This window comes from Salvelinus sp. IW2-2015, linkage group LG14 (assembly GCF_002910315.2).
Source record: "Salvelinus sp. IW2-2015 linkage group LG14, ASM291031v2, whole genome shotgun sequence".
NCBI lineage: Eukaryota > Metazoa > Chordata > Actinopteri > Salmoniformes > Salmonidae > Salvelinus > Salvelinus sp. IW2-2015.
Window position 1 is genome coordinate 48,689,945 of NC_036854.1, and position 21,971 is coordinate 48,711,915.

Genomic DNA, 21,971 nt, shown 5'->3' on the forward strand with positions numbered 1-21,971 from the left:
TAACAGAAACGTTTTGAAATGTTTTGCAACGGAAACCAACATTTGCGTTTCGTATTGGACGAGTCCAGGTTGTCCCTTCCGGTTTCAGTCCCTTTCCCTCCATTTGGTGCTGAATGAACATGTCCCTTATTTCAGTTTGGAGTTTCCGATCAGGGGATGTGAACACAGTGGAAAAGTGGGCTAAAGTCCAATTTGACCCTGTGCCCTGTGTCGCCATCCTGCTGAGGCCTTGGATGATTATGGATTCTACCCGGTGACTCAGTGTCAGCACACATCTCCCCAAACAGTAAACTTTTCATGATAAGTAGGCAGGACTTGGGGAGAATTCCTTATCCGATTAGGATTGGCAGGAGAAGATTTGTCGGCGGACGGCTGCGACAGGCACATCTTGAGTCAGCCATGAAATTTGTAAAATTCCGTTATGACTGTGGATGTTGCTGTTTCTTTGGGGTTTTCTACTCCTTATACTCTAAATAATTCTAATCATCTAAAATAAACTATGATGAAAGTACATTAAAGTGGCAATACAAAATATTTTGCCCCTGGGGGTGCAAAATGGGGTCCCCAAAATGTACAGACATATTGTCAGCAATTACCTAATTTGACAGAAAGTGGCACACCTCCCCACACCCTTGAGCAACACAATATATATCTTTGCCTGAAACTAAGAATTTGTGTGGGTTCAAACTGAAATAAGGGACATGTTCATACATCTATTAATATTATATATACAAAACATACAGACAATATTCAAACCAAAATGGAGTGTAAAAAAATGTGCTACTAAACTAGAGTGTCTTTAATTGTGAAATGGAGGAAAGCACTGAGAGAGCTTGCTGATAAAATGACTTCTTGACGAACCACCTGACAACACGATGACATGTTCATGATCAAATGATATCGAATCAAGATTGGAGACCTTTTGACATGCGTCTATCTCAACCAATCATCAGCATGTTCCAATTGAGTTTGTCTTGGTATGAAATACATGCGCTTCAATAAGGAGGATTAAAAGACCACTCATGTTTGATGTTTGAGAGAGCATTTGTCATGTTCATGAAGTACCAAATTGAAGAAAGTGGAGTGACTACCTGGATTTGTTCCAATAATAATCACTCATGTTTGCTTTCTATTGCGAAACATTTCAAAATGGGTTCTGTAGCATACCCTAATYAACCAAACCCAGGTTCTTTATCAAAGATGATTCTAGATTTGTGCAGTTCAGGTAGACTTCTGGTCAGACATTGATGTGTTGGATCCCATTGGTCATAACAAGAAGAGGAGTAACTGGTTCAAAAATCAACTACTATACCTTACCTCAAGTCTTTTTATATTAGATCAATGTGATTGCTTACCAAATCTAGTCACAAAGGTTAGATTTTCCATTGAGGATTTATTTATGTCATTGGAAATGGACCTACCTCCAAACGAATATTATTTTATTCCTGGACTGCATCCGAAATGGGACAATATTCCATATATAGTGCACTACTTCTGAACAGAGCCCTGTGGGCCTTTTTTCAAAAGTAGTGCACTATAAAGGGAATATGTTGCCATTTGGGGCGCGTCCCTGGTTTTCATTGTCTCTTTAGATATCTAGGTCGAAGCCCATCCCTTGACACCGAAACGTGGCATCGGATGAATAATATTGTATACCTTCACGGTAATGTCCATTCTCTCCCAGTGTGTAATCTGCTGAGGAGGATTGTGCGCTATTAAAAGGTGCTCCACAAATGTTTGCTTGATTTGATTCTTTCATTTATTGTCTGAAGAACAAAATGTGATAGTCATTAGCCGACTCACGAGGCCCCAGTTGAGTAATGGACGTTATGGCTTCTCTAGTAAGAGTCAATGGGCAGAACTGGCAGGTATGTAGAGGAAGGCTTTTTCTCTCTTGTGAGGGACATTTCCAGAAGAGGTGCATTCCAGAAGAAACAGGCCCTGTTCGAAGGTGTTAAGATTGGATCCTTTCTTCCTCCCTTCTTGGAGGAATTTGCTGATCTGCCATGGCTGGATTGGTGAAAGCTATGTAATATGTGGTTAGTGACACTTATCAATTTGTGTCAAGTCAGTGAATACCAGCACTGCCCCCAGTTTCTGCTGTAATGTCAATCTTCTCTGAACTCTGCAAGGTTCTCCAAAGGATTTCACCAGGAGTTTATTTTTTCTATGATGCAAGATATTTTATGTCCCAAACCCAAATCACATTTTAATGGTGTTTTTTTTACATGTGTTATACAGCTATTGTTGTGTATCCTATGATGGTACAATGTCGTTGCTGGGAGAATCTCTAAAGACCTGAAGCCTTTCTAAAAACAGACAACTGTGTATATTGAAAAACTGTCTAAATGTTGTATTTTGTGAGGATTCTACTGTTTTGGAAAAGAGTATTGGGATCCCTTTCTGGGCAAAGACCCAGCTTAGCAGAGATTCTCATGCAGTTGTTGATGTTAGGGATAAGTGTCTACTGTGTGAGGACTCTTTCATTCTCTATCAGGCCTTATTGACGTATCTACTGCAGGAGACTGATGGCGTTGTGAGCTCAGGTTGAGCTGTAGTCTGTTCTGCACTAAACTTGGCAAGCAAGGCTAGGAACTGTCTAGCTAATGTGGAAGCTCTCCGTGGTCCTGACTGACTGGCTTAGACCTATATGGTGCTGAATGAACTGCATGGGAGTTAGGAGTTGTCCATGGTCCTGAAAGACTTGTGGCACTAAAGGAAAGCAGGGTTTTGACCACATTGTCTCCAATGTTCAATAGTTTGGCAGCCACAACCTGCCACACATCTACCAAATAGAAACAAAGGTCAGATATTCTTCAGAGAAACACTCTTGAACAGTACACTCTAGAGGAATCGTTTACTGAGTACATCAATATAACTCATAGCAATCAAGCAAGATCCTAGGCCAATTTGACCTCAATACCATACATTGATACAGTAAGAGGGCTCTCTTTGTAAGAGGAGWCCTTGAAAGGTGAAAAACCAACTTGAAATATGTAATCGTTTGCTGAAGTGTCCAAAAGGGCAATTTGTCCTCTTGCTCTTCAAAATGCCTAACTCTGCATTCTATTCTGATACTGTTACTTTGGAAAACATAAATAGCTTATTTTGTATCTTTTTTTGGCATGCCTTGACATTTTTCCCTTGTTAATCTTTCATGTCTTTTTGGCAGGTTTTCTTTTTGAGCTTGTGTGTGGAATGCAGCAGCTATCTTCAGTTTCTTTTGCAGGAAATCCCAGGGTTCAAATAGGAATAGCTGGTTACTTAGTATCCTGATTTCACATGGCTCACAACCTGATATGAAATAGCTAAAGAGACAACAGTATCATTAAACACTTGAATAGAAACATGTTTAGAGAAGTATGTGCTTTGATAAAATCATATCGGCCTATAGGCTAATTCTGTTATGTACATATCATATGCCATGTACTGTAAGATAGGCTAATCACAGTTGGACATTATTTTTGTATAGTTTTTTACATTTTGATCAGTCTACTGTAGTTTGAATTTATATAGTATGTATGTATAGTCACACTTTCTGTCACGCTGTTAAAAACTTTAATAACGAAAACGTGTCAGAGTGATATTAGCCTACTTCAATTATTCTATGCAAAAACAATGCCATCTTTCTTTTAAACCAAATAAGGTATCATGCTTCGTTTGAAGAAAGATATGAGGCTATGATTATTGTAGCATTCAAATTGTGATTGTTCGCATTTATAATTTATCTAAGGTTTTCGTTATTATAGTAATATTACTATCACAGGAAATGGCAAAACGTAGGGCTCGTTATAGGTCACAGTATAGGCTATAACAGGTGGCGCCTTAATTAACCCCTTCGAGATTATGCTTTGAATAGAACTAGCTGGAACCTCCGGAGTAGCATACATTTTTAATGAGGAGTTCAAGAGGATATCTCACGGAGGCGATAAAAGCTGGTCAAATATTTCTGTTAAAGCTTGAATTTTTATAATTATGCTATTCTCCTGTAGAAAAAATGGAAATAGGCTAAACGCATTTTCTGTTATTTCGAGGGGGGGATATGACGTAATAGGCGTGTAGTTATAGGCCCTACCGATAACAAATATATAATCTACAAAAACTGCATGCAAATTCATAATTTTGCTAAAATAAAATAAATGAAAAATAGAGGCAGGTTTGTAGGTTTCTTTCTCTTCTTGGAAGGAGAGACAGTCATTCATACAGCTTTCATCCATATTAATGCATGCTTTTGAAATCAAATGTGTATTCCATTGGGGAAAGGAAATACCAATGAGCTTCTGATTGACGAAATGTGTGAGCAATATTAGTAAAAAAAATATATATATATATTTCATATTGCTTTACCACATTTTAACATAGACCTAAATATAAAAATAATCACGTGCTGAAGCCCACAACGTTCATTCCTTAGGGACATATTTTTTTATTAATCGTTAAGGTTCATGCAACGCAAACGCCTGTCGCCTGCCACTCCTAATCTCGATTTCAATTCATCTTTTGCACATTAGGATACTTTATTGGACATATTTAAATAAGTATTTTTCTTCTAAATACTGTAGCCTGTTTCAATGTTTCTATTTTTCCTAGACAGTTTCTGTTTTTCATAGCCACATTCGCCAGTCGCTTTGAGATTTTACGTTTTTGCCCAGAAAGACAAACAGCAATATGGCCTTCTGCTTTCTCTCCCTAAATCAATGAAGAGACTCAGTGTGTGTGTTCGAMTGAATAGTAAATGATTGACTGCTTCATCTCGTTTGCTTCAAAGCCATGAATGAACCCAACATCCAAATATCTTGTTGCCAAAAACACCTGTCAACATCATTGAGCTAGGTCAAAATCAGCTATGCTGTTTTACACAGTACCAATGTACACATTTTGGCAGCATAATGTAGGCTACACATTTTGGAACAAAACTACAAATAGTAACATGTTAAAATCTGAACCACACAATTATTTTCAAACATGAACTGTTTTATTTAATATTCTTCGTACTTTTAGCAATCAGATTTTTTATATAATAATCTATCTATTTTTTTAAATGTTTGGGATAAAGTATTAGTATATATCCTTTCAAAATTCCTTTGATATACATAGTCTCTTATTTACTTACATGATTTGAAATAGTCAGGTATTATATGCAACATCCCCAAAAACAAACAAACATAATACACATATTTTGAAGGCAGTAAAAAGTGGTCTATGCAACATCAAATAAAGCTAGCTTAATTTCCTTTCGTCCAGCTATTGATTTCGCGTTCTGTGTTCTCGTGCTACTGTAGCCTACTTTGGGGAAGTATGGTTTCTTTTACACTATACCCCACAGGTAACTTATATTTGTTCGTAAATTGATGAGTAAAGCGCCAACATAATGGCAACAGTCATATCACTCTCCAGCCACTGTTTTCGTTCTCTACATTGACCAACTTTGTTTTGTATTGGCATACGCTACTTTTCACGTAATAACCAAACTACCATTGAATGCTTGTAGTCGTTCCGGAGTACTCTTTTTTTCATTCGTATTACTATGCTATTTTACATGTATTTTTTTCTAGGGTGATAGTTAGGCTATTAGCATCGTGTGAAAGTAGAAACATCATATCCTCAAACAACCCTTTCCATTTATACTTGGCTCGACATGATACATTTCGCAAAGTAAAGTAAATAACATATCTAAATGGTGAATATTGGAGACCGATCTGGAGATTTCGTTGGGCTAAGCGCGCCTCGCATTAGCCTACAGAGTATGAGCAGCTTGCAATCACCTGAAATAACAGATGTCAAAACCTAGGCTACTAATATTAATAATTCATCGTCGACTTTAATAGTAACCGGGCGAGGATCCATCTAAATGTCATCATAATTTAAACTCAATACCTGCTAAATATGTAATGTAATTGACCCCAGGTCAGACAAATATGGTGCACCAGTCCCGGAAGACGACCCGCCAATGTCTCTAGCAAAATCAGGTCGCCTTCCCCGGATGAAGTATAATCCATTTGGGTGTAAATGAATTCAAACGTCTCTTTTGTTTTGTATTTTTGTGTCAATAGCTAGCATTTTTTTTCCTTTTATCTTCTTCTTTGTTTGTTTTTGCTAAAATYCAAGCCAAGTCACTAAGGCGGAAAGTGCCGTTAGAAGTATGATGAGACCTAAAGCGACTGTGGATTTGGAGGCCCCGTTCCCCCCGCCACAGAGTTCAAACAAGCTCCCTCGGAACTCTAAGTTTCTGGACTCCTTTTTGAGCTTCTCCCATAGGTCTGTGGCTCCCTCTTGGCAATCCACCAGCGCAGTGGTCGCACATGAGTGGAAGTCATCCCAATATCTGCAAATCAATTGCAAAATAAACAAGACAGGCGTTAGAATATTATTTTACTGTTATAATACTGTTCTCTCTCTTCATCAATTGTCCATGCTGTATTCAAATAGAGTAAAGAGTTTTCTTTTAACACTGTTTTAATAACAATAGAACGCCAAAAATGATTCCAGTAATAAATGCATAGGCCTAAAGTCGATAATCTAGTATTAACACCTCCCTAGTAGGCCAAACAAAATCTACATTGGTTGTAATCCCAAAAGATTCCCTGAAGTCACGTGATATTATCCAACCCCTCCAATTTCTCTACTCCACACACACACACACACACACACACACACACACACACACACACACACACACACACACACACACACACACACACACACACACACACACAACCTATTCCGTCTTCAGGGCCGGCCTTAGCCCTTGGGGGCTTTAACCTGACAATTGCTTATGACATTTGCTTGTGTCCCCCACCTCATGGGCAAAACCTTTTAAAGGCCCACCTCTTGAAGGTAGAGCAAAACATTTAAGTTTTAAAGATCATTTTTGCCAATTTTGCCTTTGGGTGGAGAGACATTTTTGCAGTTTTAAAGCTAATTTCCTTCAGTTCTACACAATTTGCCAAAACTTATGCCATGTTAAAGGGATATTTCGAGATTTTGAAAATGAAGCCCTTTGTCTACTTCCCCAGAGTCAGATGAACTCGTGGATACCATGTTTGTTTCTGCATTCAGTATGAAGGAAGTTACAGATAGTAGTTAGCATTGACATGCAAAACTAACTGCTAACTACTAGCATGCTAGCAGTTACCATAGACTACTCATTGTGCTAATGCTAGTTAGCAATAGCAACTTCCTTCAAAGAGCATGCAGAGACATAAAAATGATATCCATGAGTTCATCTGACTCTGGGAAAGTAGATAAAGGGCTTCAGGTGCCTGGCCACATGGCTGGTACATATTCGGCCATGATTATTCCAAGTTTAGATAGCTGGCTAGACTAATTTACCAAACAAAAAATTGTTAGCTGAAATGGCTAATTGAGTGACTGTCAGTGACTGTCATAACAAGAGAAAAACTGCTGATGCACAATTTTGTTGTTGCGGAATAGCACTTTGTATATTCTACTATTCTGAGTGTATTCTACTCTTTTTTGGGGGGGCCCTAACGGCCAGGGGGCCCTCAACGACCACTTATGTCACTTACGCCTGGAGCCGGCGAACTAGCTAGCCAAAGACAGATCATCAGCACCCATGCTTGTCGATCCCCCATTCTCACACCCCTAACGTCCAATCACATGTAGAGTTTTTGGGCTATAATATTCCATTTCCACATTGGTTGTTCATTTCAAAGAAGCCACTACTCCATTTTTCCCCCCTATTGAGCCTGCACGTGGCTCCCCCCTGAACCCGACTCTGTATCTAATCCAATGGAGCTGTCGAGTTAAACTGGGCCCTCATGCCATTTTGCACCAACCGGTTTGGAATACGGGGTGGGGTATGCCTGCTTGATCCTTTTTGGAGTTGATGAAATGCTGCATGTTTTTTTTCCTTTCCTTTTTTAAATTCAACTTACGTGCAGATGGTCTGTAGATTTTCCTTCTCATCCAGCTCCTGTGGATAGTTAGCCATATTCTCCCCCAGTCTCAGCAAGCAATTGGAGAACCCTTTGAATACTGTATCACATTTCCCCGTTGCTCTCACCGCATGTAGCAGATAAACTGGAATTGGGGGGGAAATAATTTATTCACTTTTGTACAGGGCTGTCAGAGTTATTAATCAGGTAAAGCAAGTTCACTTTTTGTCATTTTAGTGCACTCTTTTTTTATCATGATTCATTGCAATGTCTGAAAAGATCACCATTTTATAATCTATACAGCTAAAAAACAATGCAAGGTCAAAACAAGTTAACAAGGTTAAAGAAAGTATGCTTTATCAATTGACCAGATTTTGCTTACTGTTACATTGGACAAAATCAAAACCTCAATATTCTTGTAATGCTTTTTAAATGACAAAAATCTTAAATTAGGCCTACAGCTAAATTTGAGCAAAGGACATAGAGGAAAGCCAACCAATAAAAGCCCTCTTCATTATCGACGCATTGTGACACCAAATAGTCAGGAGGACTTAAAGAGTCAGGTGTTAGCCAGACTATGTTTCATATACTAATAGTTCAAAATGAGCAATATAACTTATTATCAAGAAATATCGGAATGTTTTCCCATAACATAATGTTCGTTTTAATATGTCCAACAATTTCTTTGCACTTGAACATACACTAATATTTGGAGAATACATCGGGAGATCCCAGCCCATAGCATTGAACGCCGCGAAAACAGCAACAAAGGAGGATGAGGTAATGCACCGCCGAGCTACAGTGAGAAAAGGGGGGGGGGGGTACCCTATGCTATCATAGTAATATCTGTGTCTGTGTTTATTCAACCYGATTATGGGTTGTTCTACGTCTTTTATAATTCGTTTTATAGAGAAAATGACAATGTTGTTGCCAAACGTGCACGCCTTCAATCCAACCCCTTTACCCCCTCGAACTACATGTTTCGTTTGCCAATGGTGGGACGCACCGAGCATCTCTGGTTCGTTACGCGGGAGAATCGCTCGATTGACCATTTGTTACAATGATGTCCCAGGTCGATTGGTTGCAGAATAATGCACAACCTCTGTTATAGGCCTTTAGGTTTAGGTCATATGTTGACAATATAGGCATCACGTTTTCGTTAAATAGCGTTGTAAAACACGTGAGGCTACTCTTATTGCCATCATGCCCTTTAGTAAATCGAGCTGTAACCTACAAGCAATCCAATGTCACCAAATACGTTATGCGGATTTTGTAATAGACTGTCGAGGTCAGATTAATGCGTAAATTCGAAAGGCAATAATTAATGTCGCTGCAACTCGAGGAGCAACCTTACACATTTTGCAGGGTTTATTTATAAAGTGGCAACGAGCGCGATTATATGATCATTTGCATTGTAAAATTACACATAACCCCCATATAGCCTAGCAGTTCACCGTGTGCCGCTCACACTTGGCACAAACTCCGTCTCTATATTCGACTTCGAAATGCAATCATCATTATGGTCAGAAATTATATGATGCAAGATGGCACGTTTACAGCAATGTACTACATGCCACCTTCGAATTACAGAATGTTAACATTCGATCCGATACAGTCTATAATGCAGAACTGCATCTATCAAGACAACCTAGTTTCAATCGTTTTAGTAGCCTGAGTATAATATTCTCTTGTAAATGGGGTAATTATTTTGACAAGTGCAAAAACAGGTTTGAAATGGATATGCCCTCTGATAAAATTTTTAGGGACCCTTTATTTTAATGTGTGAAATGAGGACAGTGTCTTAGAGAATCCATCACACGTGTTTCTCGCACTCAGCACAGACTCAGCTCTTAGCTCTGTAGCTAGCTACAGTAGCCTTCATGCTACTATTAGTCACTCCTTCACACCCACACTATAGATTGAGCTAAAGCAAACAGGGCACATCAACGTAGAATAACCCTCTAAATGCGACCGATGCGGACGACCCTGCAGTCACAGACAAAACACCAGGTAATATCCAAGTGATAAAAACGACTATCCATAGCTTACCAGTTGCCGTTTTCCAGGTTAATGCTAGGTGTTAGCCGATACCACATCTCAAATAGGCTACACGATGCAACAAATGGATATGGCAAGCCTACATTCTTAGATATATTCGAAATTATAGCCTCAAAATGGAATAGGCCAAATAGCCCATATACATATAATAAACACGTAATATCTATGCGGTTGGCTACATTTGTTGATTTTTTATTTTAATTTTAATGGTGTTATCGTCGTAGACTAAATTTAGTTTAATAGTCATATTCGTTAATGAAAAATGATCTCACATTTTTCGAAATCCTACTATACATTAGACAGTTCGATATAGCCTACTCAATGCATTTCGTTTGAAAAAAGAAACGACGCACCTGCTAGACTCTCATATCTTAAACGAGCGTCATTGCCTTTCGATGTATTTTTGTAAAATGTTTCATTCACAAAGCATGTCAAGTCAAATCATTTCTGTTTTTCCAACAATGGCTCGGCTGCTATGGCATGAATTATTTATAATTAATTCCCTTGCCACTACAGGATTCTAAGGAGCAGCGTCTTCCACTGACAGCGTTATGCAATGCAAACGAAACACTGGCCTACTTGTGCGAACCACAGGCGGCTGGTGGCACCTTAATTCGGGAGGTCGGGCTCTTAGTAATGGCTGGAATGTTATCAATGGAATGGTATCAAGCACATCAAACGCATGTGTTTGATACCATTCCATTCACTCCATTCCAGCGATTATTATTTGCCGTCCTCCCCTCACCAGGCTCCTGTGGTGCGAACGTCCCCATACACGTTTCCAATCGAATGTACATATGCATTCGCATAGAATAATACCAAATAAATAAAAATWGGTTTCAAATTGTTTCATTATAACTATTAAAACGTGGAATGTGACAGCATTTGGTTTGTTGTGGCTATGTTTGCATGCATCCCATTGCAACCCGAAAATAAACTGATTTCATGCATTCCTTGAAATAAAAAATCTAGATTTTTTCCCSTGAAATGATCGAATAGTTTACATTCCAAATAGTTTGGCTATAATTCTTACAATTCGCTATTCATCAACTCAAATATAAAAACAAGACAATAACGAATCGACCGTGACAGAGTCACTCACCTAACTGAACAGCAAGAAACAGTGAGATATATTTGCCGGACCAAGTTAATCCCATTCTACGTGTGGTAAAACCATTGGCATAAGCAGATCTTAAAAACTCTGATTGAAAAACGATGTTGAGGTCTGAGCATCACACATAGCCATCAACTTCCAGCAGCACTCGGGGAGCTTTTTCTCCCGTTGCCTGTTACACAGTGTGGCGAAGAGGAGTGAAATGGTTTACCCCTTGTAAAGCGAGGGCGTCTCTCTCTCTCTATCGCTCTCTCTATCTCTCTGCTTCACGCCCACATCGCATGCTTGATGTAAAAGTCACTGTTGGACTCCCGCTTTCTACGTTTTTTTCATTTGCTCGGCAAGGGTAGTCTTTTCCCCTTTTCCCACCGTACGGTCATTAAAAGAGCCGTGGTGATATCCGCATCTATGTCACGGGCACACGTGCGCGCCAAGGACCACATTGCTGGTGTCTAGAGAGCGTGGAGCGTCCAGAGAGAAAAAAATAACGAACGTTTGTGGTGTATTATTTATTATAATACTTTATGTTCATAATCATTTTACCAAAGACGAAAAGACTCCGCTTCTGACAAAAAAAACCCTGTTGTTTAGCTATTATAAAATTGTCCACAGGCCAATATGCTATAGATTCTACATGGGCCAAATCGCGTTTAGCTTTTAGCCTATAATCTAGCTAACTAAGTGAAACTCAATATTTAACTTATTWCTCACAACAGTTTAGGGGACAAGACAAGCAGAGGAGGTAGGACAACCCTCATATGTGAAATATTGTAGCCCAGATGTAGCTCATTGCACGCCATGGGAATGCAATTCTTTATTCATTCATCAACGCTTTCCTGTCTGGTCTCTGGAAACGAATGCTGTTATAACACACTTTCAATCCAAGTCCGGGACCTCATTTTCCCAGAGCCTTCGTTGCGTTAAGATCATCATTAGAACCATTTTACGACGTATCTTTAGTAGCCAGGCTGTTTTCCAAAAAACATCGTTACAAAAGTAGCATTTGAAAACGCTCGTCATTTACCGAGAGCCTCAGACCATTTAGAACAGCTAAGTGAGTCTTTAGATGCTTTTTGCCCTTCCACGTCACTTTATATACAGAAGATCTCCGCTAAACACAGAATCAAGGGGTGTATCTGTCRCTATGTGACCTCTGATAACTTCAGAACGAAGTTGACTACACCACAAATCCTTCAATGTTTAATCTACACTGACAGTGTGAACACTGTTCCAGTGTAAAGCCTTATTTGTGTTATTTCTCAGATAATCTTGCTTTTMGAGTGAATTGTACAGTTTACCAGCCGTGACTGTATTTGTTATACGTTTGTTCCATTCATCCCGTGGCCTTCCCAAATTGTAATATTTTGAGGACATAGTTCTACCTMAATACTTTGGCCTGAAAGTCATGTTTTTTTAGGCTTGCAAGTCACATTATGATGGCTTGCAAAGTGATGTGTAATTCCTATAGGAATCTAGCCAAAGTGGGGATATCCAACATTTAGAATGACTGCCGGGTTAAGAAGGTTAAGGTATGAGACTACCTAATAACACTCGTTATTAACACCAACACTGGGGTTATTTTACACCAATGAGTGTAAATTTAACACTTACAGTTAAATATAACACCTGAACCAACACTAGAAATGTTACTGAAAAATCAACACTAGGTAACACTAGCCAGTTTGCTGTGTACACTTACAAAGTTGCCAATGCAAAGAATTAAACGATACTTCAAATGAAAACCGAGATGACTGCAAGTGGTAAATACATTCTAGACTATGTAGAGCTAATTATTTKAATCACATTGAAATACATTTTATATTCATTCAATTTAATTATATTTAGCTAATACTAGGGTCTGTAATTTGTGCCTCAATATATTTCAACATGAATTATTCGTAACATGTGTGCAATGATGTGCGAATTCTTTATTAAGTGCATTTTTATAGGGTAGCCTAACTTTTTAAAACGTAACCTTTATTTAACTAGGCAAGTCAGTTAAGAACAAATTCRTATTTACAATGACGGCCAACCTGGGAACAGTGGGTTAACTGCCTTGTTCAGGGGCAGAACGACAGATTTTGACCTTGTCCGCTCGGAGATTCGATCCAGCAACCTTTCGGTTACTGGCCCAACGCTCTAACCTAAGCATTTAGAATAAGCCGCCTCAATATTTGCAGCCATAGGTGGTATTGTCAGTGTTGTGGAATAATTATACTGCTATGGTAAGATTTGAATGGAGAAAGCTGATCCGAGAGCAGCGCTGCTTTTCTTTCGATCTTATCATTATTGACACATGGTCTAACGACGCACTTAGCGAACGTTTTCTATGTGCTGGTTTGACAAGCACTAATAACTGGGAAACGAGGCCCAGACACATTCTCATATTTGACCAATTTGTTTAATCATACGATATTCTGAAAATGTCTAATGGAGTAATTGCATGCCTGCCTTTGAAGGCACACAAACAAGATAGCCTAATCGGCGCCAAGACTAAAACAATAATTTTCACATTAGTGACAAGGAAAAGGGAACCTCCCCCCTTTCCTCCACATTAAAACGGATGTGAATGAGTTACCCACTCACCCAGTGAATTCAGATTCAGTGCCAGTCGTAAGGTGTTTTGTGTGAAGCTGTGTGTGTGTGTATGCGTGGGCGCACTGTTTGTAGGTGCGTACGTGTGTCTAGGTAGGTAACTAGTAATTTCAGATTCACTTGAAGGGGTCATGGAAAGCTGTGCGTGTGTGTGTTTCTGCGTGTGTATGTATGCGTGTGTGTGTGAGGAAGTCATACAAATAGTTTGCATAATGAAAAAAATAGGGAGGATAAAATAATTCTCTCCCTCGCTGACGTCAGCAGAATTTATAGCGAGCCAATGAGTTTCACTTTTTTAGTGCCAGACCCGGGGGCACTCACCAGAATACTAAAACGTTTCCGTCAGGCAAATTGCTAAAGGAGAATCCTCACACAGTGAGAACGGCGGACTGCAAGCCCCCTCTGCCTCGGCGGGTTACTAGCCCCCCAAACAGTTCATTTAGAACAGAGACCGCGCTGCAATAAGCCTTTAGTGAAGGGCTAGAAACGGTAATATTGGCTGGAGCACAGAAGACTACCCCCCCCCCCCCCGCCCTCCCTCACTCCTCCCCTTTCTGATAGGTTGACTATGTTAAGAACCTTGACATTTTTGATGAGATATGGTTCTTGAACTTGTCCTTAAGAAGCTTTTCTCTCCCCGTTGATCAATTAACCAGCATAGTTGTTAAACAGCCTTGCATAAGTTTATAGCCTAACTTCCAATGGATCCTTCATTGTGCAAAATATCATAAGCAAATGGACGCATAGGAATATCAGTGTAGTCTGATGAGCTATAAGGGTCTTCAGAGTCTTTTGTCGCAACTGTCTGATAACGACCCATGTTCTAGTATGATCATCTTGATCATCAACTACAGTAGTAGCCTAGTAGACGTCATCATCGGGTGTATTCCCTTTTTCCATTGATAAACTGATATTTAGTCGCCCTCTGGTGGTGGATGCTTGTTTCTACAGTTAGAATGGTCATAATCTCACACACACAAATTAAGCTAATAGTGGAGATTTCAGAACCATGGACACCTGAGCTGAATTTCGAAGTTCCAACATTCAGCAGCATACGGTAGTGGATAGTGATTATAAGGCGTATCCCCTCCCCACTGTGCAGAACAGCTGGCAGGCATATTCATGGTCATTTTCAACCGCTACCTGTCACAGTCTGTAATCCCCACATGTTTTAAAATGACCACAATCATCCCTTTTCTTAAGAACTTTAAGGCTTCATGCCACAATGATTACCACCCTGTAGCACTCACTTCTGTAATCATGAAGTGCTTTGAGAGGCTGGTTATGGCACACATTAACTCCACCATCCCAGCCACCCTAGATGCACTCCAGTTTGCACCCCGCCCCAACAGATCCATAGATGACGCAATCTCAATTGCTCTCCACACTACCCTCACCCACCTAGATAAGAGGAATACCTATGTGAGAATGATGTTCATTGACTACAGCTCAGCGTTTAACACCATTATCCCTTCCAAGCTCATCACCAAGTTCAGGACACTGCGTCTGAACACTACCCTCTCCAACTGGATTCTGAACTTTCTGACGGGCTGACGCCAGGGGGTGAGGGTAGGCAACATCACCTCCACCACGCTTACCCTTAACACAGGGGCCCCACAGGGATGTGTGCTTAGTCCCCTCCTGAATTCCCTGTTCACCCTTTGACTGTGTAGCCACGCACGACTCCATTATCAGGTTTACCAACAATGACGAGACAGCCTACAGGAAGGAAGTGAGGGCCCTGGTGGAGTGGTGCCAGGAAAATAACCTCGCCCTTCACGTCAATAAAACGAAGGAGCTGATCGTGGACTTTAGAATGCAAGGTCAGTACAGGTGCATCAAAGCTGGGGCCGAGAGACTGAAAAACAGCTTCTATCTCAAGGACATCAGACTGTTAAATAGCCATCACTGGCCGGCTACCACTAGGCTACTCAAGCCTACACCTTAGAGGCTGCTACCCTATATGCATAGACATGGAATCACTGGCCACTTTAATAATGGAACACTAGTCACTTTAATAATGTTTACATACTGCTTAACTCATCTCATATGTATATACTGGATTCTATTCTACTGTATTTTTTTGAAAATTGCACCCTTATGTAGACCTCGCCCCACCCACATCCGTTCTACACATCGAAGGGGATTGGAGGCAAAGGAAAAACAAATAAATGCTACCAAATATAACAATATGCATTTCATAAATATTACAAAAGTGTATYAATAAGACGTATTGAACACGTCTGTAAAACCACAATGAGGACATAGCAAATTTTCACTAGTCATTGGGTACATCGTATGAAAAACGTCAGAGTAATCTACAATAGGCACATATTTCATGTTCAAATTCACAACATAACATACATAGGCATTTCATCATTAAGTCCTTTAGGAAATAATGTCTGGAGGGTGAAAATCCCAAAACATTCTCTTTTACTCAGAGTACTATTAATATCCCCTCCCCTGTCTGATAMCTTAACTTTCTCTATGCCACAAAATCTAAAGGTGGAAATGTCATGCTTCAGGTCATTGAAATGTACAGCGACTGGATAATCCTCGATAAACTTTTATGTTCACTAATTCTCTGTTTGAGAGAGCGGGTGGTTTTACCGACATAAGATTCCACATGGACATTTTATAATGTAAATAACATGGGTGGTGGAACACGTAATGATGTCATTTATTTGGAACTGTTTTCCTGTGTGTGGATGGCAGAAATATTCACTCTTCATCATATTGTTGCACTGTGCGCATCCTCTGCATTTATAGCTACCATTTGGTAGAGGGCGTAACTAGTAATAAAAAAAAATCTCTAAAAAGACAAGGGTAAAATGTATTGGCACCCCTGTTTTTAATACTCCAGCAGCCTCCCCCTGCGAGGATAACGACACAGCCTTTTTCTAAAATGTTTTATGAGATTGGAGAACACATTGGGAGGGATCTTGACCATTCCTCCATACAGAATCTTTCCTGATCCGTGATATCCTTCATCTGCGCTTATGGACTGCCCTCTTCAATTCAAACCACYGGTTTTCAATGGGGTTCAAGTCTGGAGACAGATGGCCATTGCAAAATGTAGATTTTTGTGGTCAATTAACCCTTTGATTAGTGCTTGGGGTTATTGTCTTGCTMGAAGATCCACTTGCAGCCAAATGTCAGCCTCCTGCCAGAGGCAAACAGGTTTTTGCCTAAAATGTCCTGGTACTTYTGTCACAGTCGTGTGTATAGGTGGCAGGGAAYTCAGGCGCAGGAGAATRAAAACTTGGTGGAATGGAGTAGTTTAATAACTTAAAACGCATAACTCCAAAACCATGAAATATAATGAAACAAAGTGGGTACGAGGACCCGTCGCGCACCAAATACAAAACACGAATACTGAACATAAAACAATCTCTGACAAAGACATGAGGGGAAACCGAGGGTTAAATACACAACAGGTAATGAATGGAATTGAAACCAGGTGTGTAGGAAGACAAGACAAAAGCAATGGAAAATGAAAAAGGGATCAATGATGGCTAMAAGACCGGTGACGTCGACCGCCGAGCACCGCCCGAACAAGGAGAGGCTTCGACTTCGMRAGAAGTCGTGACAACTTGTTTCATGAGGAATCCTCAGAGAGGAAGGAGGACACACGCAGGGAGCATATTTGTTGATGCGTAGTGAGCTAATTGCGGATTTAGCATATACATTGGCTTCACTCAGGTCACACAGGTAGGAAAGAAGAAGCACACGCATGTAAGAAGAAGGACGCATGCGCAGGGAGGAAGGAAGAATATATTGGAGCCCTCCTTCCCTGTGTTGATGTATAATAAGCTACTTGCGGCCTTAGCAGTTGCATTGGCTTCTCTCAGGTTAGGCAGGAGGACGGCCGCGCAGAGATGACCTGGCCTCCACTATCCCCTGACCTCAACCAAATTGAGATGGTTTGGGATGTGTCAGACCGCAGAGTGAAAGAAAAGCAGCCAACAGGTGCTCAGCATATGTGGGAACTCCTTCAAGACTGTTGGAAAAGCATTCTAGGTGAAACTGGTTGAGAGAATGCCAAGAGTGTGCAAAGCTGTTATCAAGGCAAAGGGTGGCTATTTGAAGAATCTCAAATATGAAATATATTTCGATTTTGTTAACACTTTTTTGGTTACTACATGATTTTAATGATTTATGTGTCATTTCATATTTCTGATGTCTTCAATGTAGAAAATAGTAAAAATTTAAGAAAAACCCTTGAATGAGGTAGATGTTCTAAAACTTTTGACCGGTAGTGTAGATAAATACAATGACAGGTTAAAATCAGGCAAAGAGCCAAAAGGATAAAACAAGCATTAAAAGATAAAATAGCTAATAACACAAACTCTAGCAAACATGGTCTCCTTTWTCCTCGCTTCCAATTGCGGTCATTGCTCTCCGGGATCCTTGGGACATCCCTATCCTATCTCTCGAAAACTCTAGGCGACCTTCTACCTTCTTACCTCCTTACAGTTTTCTGCAATTATCTTGGCCCACGACTTTCTCATGTGAACTACAATCCCAATGCTGTGTTGTAACATTTCAGAAGGCCAAATTTTCTCTTGCGATATGTCTTTCGAAACAAATGGCTCGTATCTTTCATCAGCGAGAAAGAATCCTTCCAATAAAAAAGTACACTTACTGTAGCAGTGTAGCACAGATCRATACAGCTATGGGTGCCTCCTTCCGAAGAAACTACACTTCCGCTACATTTCCCGAGTTACGCTTATGCACAGGTGTTCGGAACATGCTAGATAGCTAATTAGCACAGGTGGTCACCTCTGTCTTCRGTAAAGAAGCGCTGTTATATGGAGATCGGCCGTGTSGGAACYCTAACCCTATCAAGGTGTGTATCAACTGAACCTTTTGTTTTTTGAAAATCATTTCTCACCGATATGAAAGAGGAGGTCCTTATGCTTGCATACCGCAAGTGACATGTGTTAATGTTCAGATTGAGCATCGGGGCTCTTAACAAAACTCCCGCGTACAAAAGACACCTTTGTCCAAMGACCTTTCGAAAAAACACATGATCGTGATGGGTCAACAAAGCTTCSGGAAGCATTGAGCATTTCCAGCCAATTGTGTCGAAAATAGGTTCATTACTCAAGGCGTTGATCAACACAGTGTACACTGGTGGCAAGTGCTGGTCAAAAGSATTTAGAACAGCCAAATTCTTATATATTATGTCGCTGTAGTGCATGRGCAGGGCAGCCTTTTGTCTTCCACCGAAACCAATACCAAACCAATCAGGTAGTTGGTCGACAAGACAAAGCTTCGGACATCATTGGTCACGTGCTTCTGATAAAGCAAAACAAGCATGGGCCTCCCGAGTGGCACAGCGGTCTAAGGCACTGCATCGTAGTGCTAGAGGTGTCTCTACAGATCCGGGTTCAATCCCGGGCTGTGTCGCATGACCCATGAGGCGGTGCACAATTGGCCCAGCGTTGTCCGGGTTAGGGGAGGGTTTGGCCGGCTGGGATGTCCTTATCCCATCGCATTCTAGCGACTCCTTCGGTCGCCAGCTGTACGATGTTTCCTCTGACACATTGTTGCGGCTGGCTTCCAGGATAAGCGAGCAGTGTGTCAAGAAGCAATGCGGCTTGATGGGGTRGTGTTTCGGAGGCCGCATGGCTCTCGACCTTCGCCTCTCCCGAGTCCGTACAGGAGTTGCAGCYATGGGAAAATGACGAATCACCAATAGGATATCACYAAATTTGGGAGAAAAACAATACAAGCATCGGTCCRGGGGGAGGTTGCTAAGGGGAGGATGGATCATAATGTCTGGAACGGAGTCAATGGAATGGCTTCAAACACATGGAAACCTTGTGTTTGATGTATTTYATACCATTCAACTCATTTCACTCCAGCCATTACGAGTCTGTCCTCCCCAATTAAGACAATAATAACCCTAATACAGTGGCCTGAAYTTCATAGTTTACAGTCCACATTAGACCTGCAAGTCACATTATGCTGGTTTGCATAGTGATGTGTAATTTCTACTGGAATCCGACCAGAGTGGGGATATGTCCTTGAGTGGAATTTTTATTCAACCGCAACKTGCATTCAGAATGACTGCCAGGGTTGGGAAGACTAGGATATGAGACTACCTTAAACATCTAAACTGAAACAACTACATCATTTACGGGTGCAGTAAGTCCAAGTAATGGATTGGAATAGTTTAATAAAAGGTATTTAGTTCATATTTTTGTAGCAAAAGATTAATTAATCAATCAATGTACAATAAGAAAAAACATATATTGAAACAAGCAATACAAAAATCCACCTGCAGTAGAGCATGCTTGTAAATATGATAATTATGGTTATGGTTTTGGTTCAACTTTGGTTATTAACCCCTAGAGTCGATTGACCCCCATCAAAATTGGTCAGTTTAACCTAGAGAAGCATTGGATGCGTCTCAATCCATCGCATTTGTCGATGTCTCACTTCCGCATATGCACTGAAAGGTGGCAGAGCTAGAGTGGTGTTTGTCAGACCATGAGACATCCCAAAAGTTGGTCTTCTTACGAAAAGGTCTGTAGCGTCCGAAKCGTTTGAGACTCTCACGAACACGATGGTGGTCTCTGTTTTGCTCTATGACCACCACAAGTGTCATGGGACTCGTCTGAAGGTAACCGGTACCGGTTTAAAAAATGAATGGAAGCATCGAGGTAATTTTGTGCCTACCCCAAAACAGTGGTTCAATATGTGTATTATATATTATATTATATCTCCTAGATATCGGAGAGACACTTCAAAACCTTATTCCTTATGATTTATTTTGAGACTTTCTTTTTTTGCCATTCATGAATGTTATTCAGTGCATTTTTATGGGCTATAGTAGTAAAGGCCAACTTCAATATTTGATAAAAATAGGGATGGGATACCTAAAGGGGTCCTAAAATTCAAGGTTGCTGGATCGAATCCCCGAGCTGACAAGGTAAAAATCTGTCGTTCTGCCCCTGAGCAAGGCAGTTAACCCTCTGTTCCCCGGGCGCCGAAGACGTGGATGTCGATTTAATGCAGCCCCCCGCACCTCTCTGATTCAGAGGAGTTGGGTTAAATGCGGAAGACACATTTCAGTTGAAGGCATTCAGTTGTACAACTGACTAGTTTTCCCCTTTCCAACTCTTCACTACTTATATACAGTGCCTTCGGAAAGTATTCAGACCCCTTGACTTTTCCCACATTTTATTACGTTACAGCCTTATTCTAAAAATGATTAAAGATATTTTCTCCTCATCAATCTACACACAATACCCCACAATGACAAAGTCTAAACAGGTTTTTATACATTTTGGGAAATGTATAAAAATAAACATACAGGAATACCTTATTTACATAAGTATTCAGACCTTTTGCTATGAGAATCGAAATTGAGCTCAGGTGCATCCTGTTTCCATTGGTAATCCTTGAGATGCTTCTACAACTTGATTGGAGTCCACCTGTGGTAAATTAATTTTATTAGACATGACTTGGAATGGCACACACCTGTCTATATGCTGTATGGTCCCACAGTTGACAGTGCATGTCAGAGCAAAAACCAAGCCATGAGGTTGAAGAAATTTTCCATACAGCTCCGAGACAGAATTGTGTGGAAGCACAGATCTGGGAAAGGYCACAAAAACATTTCTGGAGCATTGAAGTTCCCCAAGAACACAGTGGCCTCCATCATTCTTAAATTGAAGAAGTTTGGACCCACCAAGACTTTTCCTAGAGCTGGCTGCCCGGCCAAACTGAGCAATCGGGGGAGAAGGGCCTTGGACAGGGCCCAGGAACCCGATGGTCACTCTGACAGAGCTCCAGAATTCATCTGTGGAGATGGGAGAACCTTCCAGAAGGACAACTATCTTGGCAGCACCACCAATCAGGCCTTTATGGTAGAGTGGCCAGACGGGAGCTACTCCTTAGTAAAAGGCACATGACAGCCTGCTTGGAGTTTGCTAAAAGGCGCCTAAAGACTCTCAGACCATGAGAAACAAGATTATCTGGTCTGATGAAACCAAGATGGAACTCCGGCCTGAATTCCAAGCGCCACTTCTGGAGGAAACCTGGCACCATACCTACGGTGAAGCATGCTGTTGGCAGCATCATGATGTGAAGATGTGGCAGGGACTGGGAGACTAGTCAGGATCAAGGCAAAGATGAACGGAGTGAAGTATAGAGTGATCCTTGATGAAAACCTGCTCTAGAGTGCTCAGGACCTCAGACTGGGGTTAAGCTTCAACTTCCTATAGGACAACGACCCTAACCACAAAGCCAAGACAACACAGGAGTTTCTGAATATCCTTGAGTGGTTCAGCCAG

General features: G+C 40.7%; 1 protein-coding gene across 1 annotated transcript; it reads right to left on the minus strand.

Moving 5' to 3' along the window:
- Window positions 1–2,834: 2,834 nt before the first annotated feature.
- Window positions 2,835–11,285, minus strand: LOC111973143 (neuritin). Its single transcript, XM_024000394.2, has 3 exons — window positions 11,059–11,285; window positions 7,899–8,043; window positions 2,835–6,325 (listed from the first exon to the last, which is right to left on the minus strand). Exons 1-3 carry the CDS (start codon window positions 11,111–11,113, stop codon window positions 6,097–6,099), a joined length of 429 nt encoding a protein of 142 aa, XP_023856162.1. The 5' UTR covers window positions 11,114–11,285; the 3' UTR covers window positions 2,835–6,096.
- Window positions 11,286–21,971: the final 10,686 nt, after the last annotated feature.